This window comes from Canis lupus, chromosome 17, assembly GCF_003254725.2.
Source record: "Canis lupus dingo isolate Sandy chromosome 17, ASM325472v2, whole genome shotgun sequence".
Classification (NCBI taxonomy): Eukaryota; Metazoa; Chordata; class Mammalia; order Carnivora; family Canidae; genus Canis; species Canis lupus.
The window spans coordinates 63,634,001-63,647,355 of NC_064259.1; the positions used below are offsets into that span (position 1 = coordinate 63,634,001).

Here is a 13,355-nt window from a genome sequence, read left to right on the forward strand (position 1 = left end):
CCTTTCTTCTTGTGATGATGTGAGCTACTGCTGGTCTGATGGTACATCAAATGGATGGTCTGCTTCTGGACCACAGATGCAGGGCAGGGGTGGGGGTGGGGGGGGTAGTTGAAATCATAGAAAGTAAAATCTCAGATAAAGGGGGAACTGCTGTAATTTCAATTACATTTTTTTTTCTAAATTGTAATTTATAGATGCCCCATCTAAGAAAAATGGGATGCTCCCCACTAGGGGTCATTAAAAGCAAAAACTAGGGGAAATTTTAAAATGAAAGCATTACAAGAACTAGGGGGAAATTTCCGGAAGACCTAAGATTAGGACACCATGTGGGAACAGCTTGAACAGAATGAGTTCCAACTTCCTAAAAAAACTTAAGACAAAGAGCTAGAACTTTCTCTTAGCCTCCCAGCAGAGTAGGGCAGTTCTTTTTTTTTTTTTTTTTTTTTTTTTAGAGTAGGGCAGTTCTTAATCTGAGTTCCATACATGAATGTTAGCGGTCATAATGAACGCCTTAGAATTACATATACAATTGTTTACAGAATGGAAATTTTTCTGGTACAAATCTATAGCTTTCATCAGACTCCTAAAAGGATCCAAGAACCAACAGAGTAAGAGTTAGTCCTTTTCTTGAGAAACAAAAATAAGACAGCCACTGATGCTCCGGAGCTATTTAATATACAGTAAAAAACAGCTTTCACAATCTTAAAAACAAAAGACATTCAAATGATCAACAATAAACATTTTGCATTTTTACTGGTAACAAATATTTTTAATGGAAGCAAAGAACATGAAAGCAAGTACCTTTGGGAAATGTCTGAAGCAGTATTTATTCCTTCCTGACGAAACATAAAAAGCGAAGGGATTTTCTGAGCTACCATGCTACAAATTTCTAAAAGAACATACCTCTATGGAAATACGAAATACAGTGCAAGCCTTTTGTCAAGAACTCCACAGCATAAACTAACGTTATTTTTTAAATCTCAGCTGTTTTTATTTTTTCAAGTAAGCAGTGGTGTAAGTCTTTTTAAATGTTTCTTTTTCAAATGGCTTACAGAAAATGGCATCCTGGAACCTTTAGCTCTACGTCCCCAAATTTTTTTTCAAGAATTTGATCCGTGAAAAATTTAAGAAAAAAAAAAAAAAGAAGAAAATATACCTGGTCAGGTAGGTCAAGACAATCTGAAAAATAGATGTGTCCCAGCAGGAAGCCTCAAGACTTCAAATTCCTCAAAAATGCCACTCTACTCTAGGACAAGGAGGTTGGCTAACTAAAGGAATCGCTCACTGGTGATGTGGATGGTCTGAGGTCCTGCCTGTCTGTAATCAATGGTTGCCGCGCATCATTTCTTGTAGATAAATTGTATTCATGTGATAAGCCGCCATCCAGCCTGGATGCCTCTGAGCATTCCAGTAATACGACTGAGAGGCAGCAGTGTAATACTCCTGCCACGCCCTGTAGTAAGCCCTCCAGTATTCCTCATAATCCTGATAGGCGTCAGAAAAACCTGGATGCGTCTCCCCACAGCAGTCATACCAACCATCTTCCTGGGGCTCAGCCTGCGCTCGATAGGAAGACCACGGGGGAGGGTTTCTCCGGCTCTGCTTAGCTCTCTGGTTAGCCCCCTCTTTATGCCTTGCCTTCGTTTGGGTTTCAGGTGATTCTTGACACTCTGCAGGATTAGGGGTGTCGTTTCCATTCAGAGGTTGTTCCAAAGATGTATGGCCATCCATAGGCGTGGACTCTGAGTCTTTCAGCTGAGTATCTGAAGAGCCTTCAAAGTACGACTTATTTCCTTTGCTCTGGGAGGAAGTCCTCGAGCTGTAAGAATCACTGTCACTCTCGGAGTCTCCAGACTGGCTACTGCTTGCCAGCATCAGCACTTTCTCCTCAGGAACTTTACTGCTTACCAAACCATTCTGAGGATTCACAGTCTGATCCCCAGGACCTGTGTAATGCCTGATGATTTCCACAGGTCTCTCTAACCCCTCATTAATATAATGTTCATAATCCTCTACCAATTCTATAAAAGTCAAAGAGTATGGCAGATGGATTTTAAAGGAAGACAGACAAGGAATTTTGGGGAGTGACACAGGTAACACTTCTTTGACCTGGTGCTCACTGGCAGAGCTCTCAGCAGGGATCTGAACAGAATTCTTCACTTGCTCTTCCAACTGTATGTCACAGCCCCACTCGCTTGGAGACGCTGCTTTTTCTATGATTCCACACTCTGAGTGGCTTTTTGCAGGAAGCTTTTGTTTGGTATTATTTTTTGATTTGACTAATAATGCAGACACAGAAGTATTTCTAGATGAAGCCACGTGGTTACCATGAGCTTTCTGAGTTTGAAAGTTTCTCTCCATTTTTTGAATCTGCTTTTTTAAGGGCTGGGTAGGTACACTTGCTAAGCCATATGTATGCATAGCAGCTTTAACCTCCACGTCCCAATCCAAACATTCCTCCATTAGACCAGGAAGAATGGGATCTACATAACAAGAACAAAAAGAATTTTAAAATTTTGAGCTGTTCTAGACCAGGAACTTTTGAATGACTTCTTATGCTTTCCAGAGTCAAATAAGGTTAAGAAACAAAACATACTAATAATATACTAAGAGCTTAAGAATTACATTATACTTGTATTTTAAAAGACTTAAACAATCCTTGCAGTAAAGAAATATGCCCCCAGGCATGCCTGGGTGGCTCAGAGGTTGAGTCCAGGGATCCAGTCCCACCCACATGGGGCTCCCTGCAGGGAGCCTGCTTCTTCCTTTCCCTGTGTCTGTCTGTCTGTCTGTCTCTCTCTCTCTCTCTCTCTGTCTCTCATGAATAAATAAATAAAATCTTTTAAAAAAGAAAAGAAATATGCCCCCAAATATGCAGGACACATCCCATACCCACAGCAGTATCTCCCTGGACCTCCTGCTCAAAAAGAGCTCATGCAAGGAGTAAGGTCCACGCCTGCAGCAATTCTCCCATCTCTGCCCTTCTCGCTCTCCCCAGTGCCTCCCTTTTATCTGACTACCACCGACAGCAAAACAAGATACTAGAAAATGGACTGTGCTCCCCCCAAAGCTTATCAGCTGGGAAACATTACAACTGCAGCTCTGCACCCAAGTAAACCAGCCACCCTATGCTCCCGACAGGGAGAAATCACTGCCCCCAACAGTGGGGAAAAACCTCTATTAGGGGTAAGTTAGAGGACTGTAAAAATATTGATGGTCTCAATGGCACTTGTAAGTTCTAAAACATTTGCTGGCTCCAGCTCTCTAAATTTCCTATTCCATCCAGGTGGGATGACTTACTCCTCCTGCAAACTCAGACCTTCCCAAAGTGTGATCAGTTTTCCTTAGGAAGACAAAACATACAGAGCCTCTGATTTACATGGATCTGGCCCATCTGTGGCTGCTGTCAGTGCTCCATGTACACGTACCCCTACCTAATCCCTCTGATCTGGACTCTTCAGCTGGGGCTCCTGACCTAGCTGAACAGACCGACCCTCTGATGAGAACTCTGATTCCCACTAAGGTGAGATCCCTTGCTTGCCTACACCTCTCCCACTCCTGCCCCAGGTACTTCATTGGAACAGTCTATTGCCGTACAAGTTCTCAGTCCAATATAAATCCAACACCATGAATATACTTTTCTCATGATTTCAGGGCTCTGTTAACATCACATAAAGATCAAAATATGTCATTTTCCAGTATCCAAAAGGCAAACTTAATTTTTATCACTAGATGCTATAACACTGAATCCTACCAAAGTCTTAACCCTCTTGTACCAATTTTCAATTTATTTTTTCTACATTATAATCATTTGATAGGTTACCAACAGACTTACACATATAATTAACATACTGTAATGTCTTAAAACAACAGAGAACCTAAAAACCATTTCTAAAAACAAATTTAGAAAATCAGGACACAAGCTTAGAGCAACTGAAGAAATCTGTGAAAATCGAAACTCACAAAATGAGTTATTACAAGGCAGAGCTACTAGAATCCACAGAATTGGAGCTACTAACTACTAGCTGATCAGAGCTACTAGAATCCACCTTTGTAAAATAAAAGATGAACCCTGTGCCAGACCTGTGTTTAATCTAGCTTTATAAAAATCACTAAATGAGTTATATATTAATTGGTAAAATATTCAATGCTACATTTATTCAATAACTACATATCCCATATTCTAGATCACGTATATATTGTATATTTATATATATATTCACACATATGTACATATACACATGTATACTTACACACTAACAATGCAAACCACATTTCTACACAATTTTTTTTTTAATTTTCAAGAGATCATTAATAGTTTGAGACGTGCAGTTTCTAAGGTGGCACTTAAAAAAATCAACTTGACAAATGACTCACTAAAATCAAAAGAAAACATTTCAGGGACTCCTGGCTGGCTCAGTTGAAGAACATACAACTCCTGACCTCAGGGTCATGAGTTCGAGCCCCATGTTGGTATGGAGATTGCTTAAATAAATAAATACTTTTTTTAAAAAAAGAAGAGAAAGAAAACTCTTCAAATTTTTTAAAATAGCATTCAAATTAAAGACACTACTCCTTCCTCGTGGTGACAATGGAGAATATGGCTAGAATTACCTCTCATAGCAACAAAAGTATTAAACATATGCCCCATTATTTAAAAGAATAAAATGAAAACTGCAAGTTTACAAACTGAAATATAGAGCTAACATAGTACTTAAATATTTTTCATGTGCCAAGAGTTAGCTTGCAATCTTTGCTGCTTATGAGCTGTAAGAGCTTAGGCAAATTACTTAACTTCTCAATGCCTCAATACATTCATTCACAAAAAGTCAGTAATAATAGCACACACTTCACAGGATCGTGGCGAGAATTAAAAACGTTAATATACTGAATGGGACCAAACATATCCTAAGTACTCTGTGTCAGCAATTATTTTTAAGAGGCCTATCGCCAATATGATTATTCTTTTGACAGCAAAATGAAACAGACAGGGACGCCTGGGTGGCTCAGCGGTTGAGTGTCTGCCTTCAGCTCAGGGAGTGATCCAGAGTTCCAAAATCAAGTCCCACATCGGGCTCCCTACAGGGAAACTGCTTCTCCCTCCGCCTGTGTCTCTGCCTCCTTCATGTGTGTCTCTCATGAATAAGTAAAATCTTTAAAAAAAAAAAAAAGGGAAACAGACAAAATATACCTGGTAAAGGCAGAAGATTGATGTTACATTTCTGGGCAATTTTCATCATCACGCTTTCTTCTTCTCCCCGACAACAGTAGGTCACTGTCAACCCCAAAGTACCTAAAAGCACAGAGGGCATGTTATGTAGTAGATCAGTTTCACGTAAGTGACACTCCACCTGTCACATTTGCATTTCTTCCTCCTAAAGAAAGCAGCCAAACTTTTTTTCTTTTTTTTTTTTTTTAATTTTTTTTTTTAATTTTTTTTTACCAAAACGACCAGCTCTGCCAATCCGATGCATGTATGTCTCCCAATCCAATGGTACATCCAGATTTACTACCAGGTTCACCTTCTCAGCATCAATTCCACGGGAAGTCTTGGATTGAAGAAGACAGTAAGTACTTGCATTAACTGCCACACAGGCACCAACACACACTCAATTATTCTAGTATAACCAAGAGCCAACTTAAGAACATGAGGATATTTAAGAGCAAAAAAAAAAATTAATTAATTTCTAAGGACGAGTTTCAAGAATAAAGATGAAAATATAAAACTTTGAAGAAAGCAAATTCCCCTACTAGAAAGATAATTCCCTTCTGATGTTCTTATCAGACACACCTATGTAAAATAAAAGATGAACCCTGTGCCTCTGATAACAGAGCCCAAGTCAAGATGGATTAGTCACTCAAACTGAACAGGAAATTTACCAAATCGGTGGAAATGAGGACTCTGCAATGAAAATGTTTCAGTTTGGCCATAGCATCAAGACGCTGATTCTGATTCATGTTGCCTAAAAAGACCCAAAGAGAAAGTCATATAAAAGCAACCTAATAAATATTTACCAAATCCACAAAAAAACAGAAATCATAACTATCGTTCTCAAGCTTTAAAAATACACCAACCCAAGGTAATTCTATCCTCATATGCAAATCAAGGTTAAGACCTAAAGTCAGAATCTTTTAAAATCTGGTTAGGCTGTCAGCTTGAAATTCAAGTATTAATTTTAAACGATGACTGGGTTATGCTTGCAGATTTAACACTATATCCGCAAAGTTACATATGAAGTAGAATAACTCTTAGGAAAATAAAATTGCTATAATCAGCTGTTTATAAATTTAGTTTTGAAGTGTAATCTATAGTCAAAATATTAGAAAAGTCTTCCCTGTACCCCATGATATATAATGACCAAACTAAGGCTAACAGGTTACAAACTAAGATATCAATGAAAACTCTAAAAAGGAGCTCTCTGATCAAAAATTTCTTTATATCTTTCATTCCTACTAGGTCAGCAGTAAATATTTAGCTTTGTGTCAAAAAATGAATCATCTGGGCAGCCCTGGTGGCACAGCGGTTTAGCACCGCCTGCAGCCCGGGGTGTGATCCTGGAAACCCAGGATCGAGTCCCGCATCGGGCTCCCTGCATGGAGCCTGCTTCTCCCTCTGCCTGTGTCTCTGCCTCTCTCTCTGTCTCTATGAATGAATAAATAAAATCTTAAAAAAAAAAAAAAAAAGAATCATCTTGGGGCGCCTGGCTGGCTCAGTGGGAAGAGCATGTGACTCTTTACCTCAGAGTTGTGAGCTGAGCTCTACATTAGATGTAGAATTCACTTAAAAATAAAATCTTAAAAAAAAAAAAAAAAAAGTTACAGGACTTCAAAACAGTTAATTCGGTAGCAATTCTTAGCATTTTTACAATGATTATGTAAGGTAGCAAAGTATTTTTCTCTGAAGATGACAAATTTTATAAAATTATTAAGTTCTTCACCGACATTCATTCCAATTTTCTAATTTCGTATTACATACCAAGTTGCCTCTTGAACAAGGATATCGATATGTGATCTCTCAATGAAAATTCACCTCCAATTTCCTTTACTCTGAAGACTCAGTGCAACCTCACACTCACAAGACAACTCACGAAGTAGTTATTTCTTCCTCCTGACGCTGGACATGCTTCAAGTCAGAACACTAAACAAAGACTAAAAGTAAGAGAGGAGCTTACCTGAAATGCACTCAGCAGGAAAGCCTTTAGCAGAAAGGATATCTGCCAAGTGTTGTGCTCTATGAAAAATAACATAGAGGGTTATCATTTTATAGATATGGCCCTACACCTTTTATTTCACAAATTCTCCAGGTGACCTCTTAAGGTACATACCTGCTGTGCAAATTAGAAAAGACTAAGGCTTGATTAAATGGAATTCTGCTGAATAGTTCCTGTAAATGCTGAGCCTTCTCCTCAAAAATCTTATGGGCCAAAGGGTATGAATTGACAATTTTGTAATACTGCTTCAAACCTACAAAGAAGAGTCTTCTGTTAAAACAAATATATTTGCTATATCCTAATAGCAAATATGAAAGCACCAGCCAATGAGACAAGGGAAAGCTCCAGAAAAATCACAAACCAGTAATGTAAGTATCCAATATCTCTTCTCACCTATGAGACTCGGATCACTGGAATTTAGTCTTACAAAAGTGGGATCTCTCATGTACTTTGTCAAAGCATTAGCCAAAAATTCAGGGTAGGTAGCTGATACTGCCAACATCTGTTTACTAGCAGGCAAGGAAGAATAAATCCAGCTGCAAAACAGAAGAAAAATACACACCAGGGAAACCAATCACAGTAATTACCACCTGGAAAAGCTAAAGAGAGACACTTTAGGATACACTTTTAATAGTCAAGCAAGTTATTTTTCTTACTTTATTTGCTCCTGGAAGCTGCCTTCTTCTAAAAGCTTATCTGCTTCATCAAGAATAAAGAGACGTATACTGCCTGGGTTCAAGTAGTCAAGTTCTATCAGTTGTTTAATTCTGCCTAAATTCCAGAAGAAAAGCATACTGAATTATTCAAGATGCACTGAATATGTACAAATCTTGGTCAATGTTGTTACTCAACTTACTCACAGGTTATGCTGCTGACCTTCTTAACCTGACCCTCATTATTATGCATTCAAACTGAATCACAAAGCAGAAATTGTGAGTTCTGATCTTGCCTAAATCCATTATTTTTCCCTCATATTTCACCACCAATTAGTATGGATCATAAACACTGTTCCCATCAAAAGACTTGAATGCAAAAGCCCTGCATACTAAATTCTGATTTGAGTGATTCACAACTGAATGATTAATACAGAAAAAATCCCAATCCATGGCTTAAAAAGGCTTCCTGAAAATCATCTCATTCCCCTTCTTCTGAGAAGCCAATTTCATACATGTGCTTAAACATCCTTAGGAATGGAGATCTCATAATTTCTGTTGGTAATCCCAATTCTGTTGGTAGTCACATGTTTGTATCTCACTGGTCTAAGCCTCTTCATTTTATAATTCTCAAAATAATTCTCATAGTTATCGGAGATGCCCATATTCTTATATTAATTACATTACTTATATTAAAAGTGTTCAGTTCTTAAGGAACCCTAATTACGAACAGGGTGATATCTTACCAGGAGAGCCAACGGCAATATGACACTTTTTAAGCCTGGTTTTGTCTTGTGATAATGGAGTCCCTCCAATAAAGACATGACACTCTAAGCCTTCCATTTTTATTCCAATAGCAGTAATAACAGAATGTATCTGTACAGCAATTTCTCTTGTAGGAGCCAAGATCAAAATCTAAAAAAGCATAAGATATATAAACCTTTAACAAGTCACAGGAGTAGATACGTATGATTGGCACATTCATACTACAGTGAGCTATCTTTCATTTAAGCAATTGTTTTAAATGATGAGTTTTTACTGACAAGGGAAACTAATCCGTTCACTCACCTATGTATTCATTCAACAAATATTAAGCAAGAACCTATTATATGTACTAAGAAACAAATAGGTTGCTGTGAACAGTCAACAATACACAGTCCTTGCTTTCCTCGTGGCACTTTCATTCTATGTAAGAAGACAAACAATGAAAAAACATACATAAATCATGACATACAATGAAAAGTGCTATAAAGAAAAATCAAACGGGAAAAGAGAGAGAAGTGACAAAGAAGGGAGTTGTTTTGAATGGGCCAATGAAGGAAGGCCACTAAGGAAGTAACATTAGGGACCTAAGTGTACGCTGCAGAGTAGAGCTAGCTGTGTGACATCTGGGGAATTAGGAAGAGGACATAGCAAATAAAAAGGCCTTATGACAGTAATGTTTTTGATGTGCCTGAGGAACAGCAAGGAGGCCCATGTCACTGGACCAAATCAGGTCCATGAAAGAGAGCCTTGAGACTAAGGTAACTAACTATGGGAGGACAAGGTGAAACTACATGTTCTCAGCTACGAGAAGAAGGAGAAAAAAAAAAAAAAAAAAACCTAGGGAGAAAATATGCCAAAACAATTCACAGCAGTTTCTGGGTACATGAGATTATGTGTTGTTTTCTGGTACTTCTTTGCTTTCCTGAATTCTCCAACTTTCAAAAATGACTATGTATTACTCTGAGAACACAAAAGATCTTTAGTTCAAAAATACAAATTTGGTTTATGGAACTTATTCGGGATTTTAGCATTTCACCTACTGCCAAATTGTCAGAAGCCAGAATCTCAACTACATCTCAAATTCACAAGTAGAACATCTTAGGCCTTTGGGAAGCAAAAGGGCTTCCTATGGGCACAACCCAGGATTTGGTAGACATAGAGGAATGTGGATATGCTGGCATACTGTTTATACATAACACGGGCTCAACAAAACTTTGTTAAAGAAAGGATCCCCAAACCTAAGTCTCTTACTAATTTGGGCAGACCATCTTTAGACCTACTCCAAGAAAACCTAGAAATGGGAGACCAATAGGGTATACTCACAGAGCTCTAAGAATCACCTGCAGTTACCAGCAGCAATAGCCAGCGCACTGTCTTCTCATCAGTCAGGCCAAATACTAAATCTTACCACAATCGGGTCAGCAAGTAAAAGAATAAAGAAACCCTACCTGTATTCTCAGGTAATGCAAAAACCGACACACGTGGCAGACATAATCTATTAGAGATGCAGTGATAGAAATTCCCAAACATTAAGGATGCAGTGATAGAAATTCCCAAACACTAACGACGGAACCCTGGTCACTGTCCACACCACCACCATCCAATAGCTTTAATGTCTCCTTAACTTCTAGACCTTTCATTTGCTTGACTCAAGCATTCATCAAATCCATCTGTCTCTCGGGAGCTACTGGTATTGCATCCGACCCCGTGATAAAGTCCACATAACAGGGACGCCTGGGTGGCTCAGTTGTTGAGCATCTCGCATCTGGTGATCGCAGCCCCTAGGAGGCCCCCTGCATGGAGCCTGCTTCTCCCTCTGCCTGTGTCTCTGCCTCTCTGTGTGTGTCTCATGAATAAATAAAATCTTAAACACACACACACACACATCCACATAACATGACCTCCTTTGGGTCCTCCAAATCATACTCACCTGGGTACTTTGGTTTTCGAGGACGAGAGAGTCCAAAGCAATGGTAGAGAACACACAGGTTTTCCCAGTGCCAGACTTGGCTTGAACAATTAAATCTGAGGGGGGAAAAAAAACAAAAGAAAATAGATCACAAGGTAGCACGGGACTAAAGAAGCTTGGATACCAACACGAAATCACACAACCGGAGGTGTCTCCAGGGATCACCTGGTTGGCACCTTCGTTCTTAGCTAACTCTTAAATAAATAAATAAATAAATATAAATAAATATAAATAAATATAAATAAATATAAATAAATATAAATAAACAAATAAAATATAAGTAAATATAAATAAAAATAAATATAAATAAATATAAATAAGTATAAATATAAATAAAAATAAATAAGTATAAATATAAATAAAAATAAATAAAAATAAATAAAAATATAAATAAAAATAAATAAATATAAGTAAATATAAATAAATAAATAAAATATAAAAAATATAAATATAAGTAAATGTAAATAAAAATAAATATAAATAAATAAAAATATAAATAAATATAAATATAAATAAACAAATAAAATATAAGTAAATATAAATAAATATAAATAAATATAAATAAGTATGAATATAAATAAAAATAAATATAAATAAGTATAAATATAAATAAAAATAAATATAATAAATAAAAATATAAATAAATATAAATATAAATAAACAAATAAAATATAAGTAAATATAAATAAATATAAATAAATATAAATAAGTATGAATATAAATAAAAATAAATATAAATAAGTATAAATATAAATAAAATAAATAAAATAAATAAAAATATAAATAAATATAAATAAATATAAGTAAATATAAATAAATAAAATATAAAAATAGAAATATAAGTAAATATAAATAAAAATAAATATAAATAAAAATAAATATAAATAAATATAAATATAAATAAATATAAATATAAATAAATATAAATATAAATAAATAAAAATAAAAATAAATAAAAATAAATATAAATAAGTATAAATAAGTATAAATAATAAATCAATCAATCAATCACACACACACACACACGAATACGGCCTCAGGGCACGTCCGGAGGCGGGCCTCGGCCCCGAACCTCCCGGTCCCTGCGAAGGGGCCGCCGCCACCTCCCGCCCGAACGCCGCCCTCGGCCCGGCCTCCTCCGCCCTCACCGAGCCCGCAGCGCCCCAGCGGGATGGCCTTGAGCTGCACCGGCGAGGGCCGCTCGAAGCCGGCCGCCCGCAGCCCGTCCAGCACCGGCCGCGACAGCAGCAGCGACTCGAAGTCGGCCGGCTCGGCCAGCAGCACGTCCCCGGTGCGAGCCCGCGGGCCGCCGACGTCGTGAGCCGTCCGCAGGCTCCGCGCCGGCCCGGGAGCCGCCTCCGAGGCCGCGAGCGGGGGGTCCACGCGCCCCGCCGGCCCCGCCGCCCCCGCCGCCCCCGCCGGCCCCGCCGGCCCCGCCGGCCCCGCCGCCGCTAACGCCGCGGGCGCTTCAAACGCCGCCGCCATCGCCGCCGCGCCGCCGGGTCTCGCGGCGCCGCCGGGTCTCGCGGTACTTGAGGCGGGGGCGGGGAGCCCGCGGACGGGAACGCGGAAAACTTTATTGTCAGTCCTCGCGGGAGACAGCGGGGCCGGCAGTCGGCTCGGCGGTGCGCGCGGGGCACACCCCGCCCCCGGGCCGCCGAGCCCTCCCCGCCCGCGCAGGGCGCCCGAGCGCCGCCTGGGGGTCCGGGTCGGGTCCGGTCCGGCCGCTGTCGACTCGGGGCGGCTCCAGCACCCTGTGCCCTGGCCCCGGCGGGGCACGCGGCTCCCCGAGCGACCCCGCCACCTGCCACCTCCCAAACCCGGAGCGGGCCCCGGAGCCCCCTGACCGCAGCCCTGCGCCTCCAGCTGCGCCTCCACCTGCCCCCGCGCACCCCGCGCGCCCTCCCCGGGGGCCACCGACGGTCCGCAGCTTCCCCTTCCCGGAGGTCTCTGCTCAGCGCCTTCCCGAGGAGCCCACGCCTCACCTGCAGCACCGCGATGTGTGCTTTTTTTTTTTTTTTTTTTTAATTTAAATGTGATTAGCCAGCCTGCAAGTGCATCATTCGTTTCAGATGTGGGGTTCGGCAATTCATTCGCTGCAGATAATACCCAGTGCTCACCGCATCACCCCATTACCCCCCCCCCCCCCCCCCGCAGCGCCCCTCAGTCTGTTTCCTAGAGCTAAGTCCCTCAGGCTTTGGCTCCCTCTGGTTTTCTGTCCCTTCCCCCATGACCATTGCACGCTTCCTTATACTCCACATAGGAGTGGAACCACGTAATCGTCCTCCTCCCAGCATAATACGGTCCCGGTCCAGCCACGTCACTGCATCTTCACTCCAGCAGAGTCAACAGTGTCACGTCGACCTCACGCGCACAGCATAGGGATTCGACCACCCTGCGCATGACTCGGCTCATCACGATCACGCTCCAATCTCTATCACCTGTTTCACCCCTACCTGTTAGTGTTCTCTAACAGAACTACCCCACCCCCTCCACTCGCCCACCTTTCCCACTACTCTCTGTCTCTTGTTCTGCTTTATTTTTCTCCACGGTACTTACCCCTACCCTAAGACTGTTTATTGTCTGTATCCCCCACTCTACTAGGACAGGAACTTGTCTGGCTCTCTCCTGTGTTCCTAATGGGGACAAAATCAGATCTCAAAACATAGGAAGTGCTCAACATTTATTGAACAAACAAGCTCCTGTGACCAAGTCTTAGAATTCCAAATTTAAATATTTCCGGAACCTAATCTTTTT

General features: G+C 40.3%; 1 protein-coding gene across 1 annotated transcript; it reads right to left on the reverse strand.

Annotated features, from left to right (window-relative positions):
• Positions 1–653: 653 nt before the first annotated feature.
• On the reverse strand, positions 654–12,723 carry DDX20 (DEAD-box helicase 20). Its single transcript, XM_049095358.1, has 12 exons — positions 12,719–12,723; positions 11,747–12,021; positions 10,560–10,654; positions 8,611–8,779; positions 7,868–7,982; positions 7,605–7,747; positions 7,326–7,464; positions 7,173–7,231; positions 5,881–5,963; positions 5,444–5,549; positions 5,192–5,293; positions 654–2,483 (listed from the first exon to the last, which is right to left on the reverse strand). Exons 1-12 carry the CDS (start codon positions 12,721–12,723, stop codon positions 1,324–1,326), a joined length of 2,451 nt encoding a protein of 816 aa, XP_048951315.1. The 3' UTR covers positions 654–1,323.
• Between the last annotated feature and the right edge of the window lie 632 nt (positions 12,724–13,355).

Excerpts from the sequence above, each read along its gene's own strand:
- DDX20 (XM_049095358.1), bottom strand. Across the intron at positions 7,465-7,604 it reads CAGTGATCCGAGTCTCATAG|GTTTGAAGCAGTATTACAAA; the intron begins GTGAGAAGAGAT and ends TCTTCTTTGTAG. Across the intron at positions 2,484-5,191 it reads CAATCTTCTGCCTTTACCAG|ATCCCATTCTTCCTGGTCTA; the intron begins GTATATTTTGTC and ends CTTGTTATGTAG.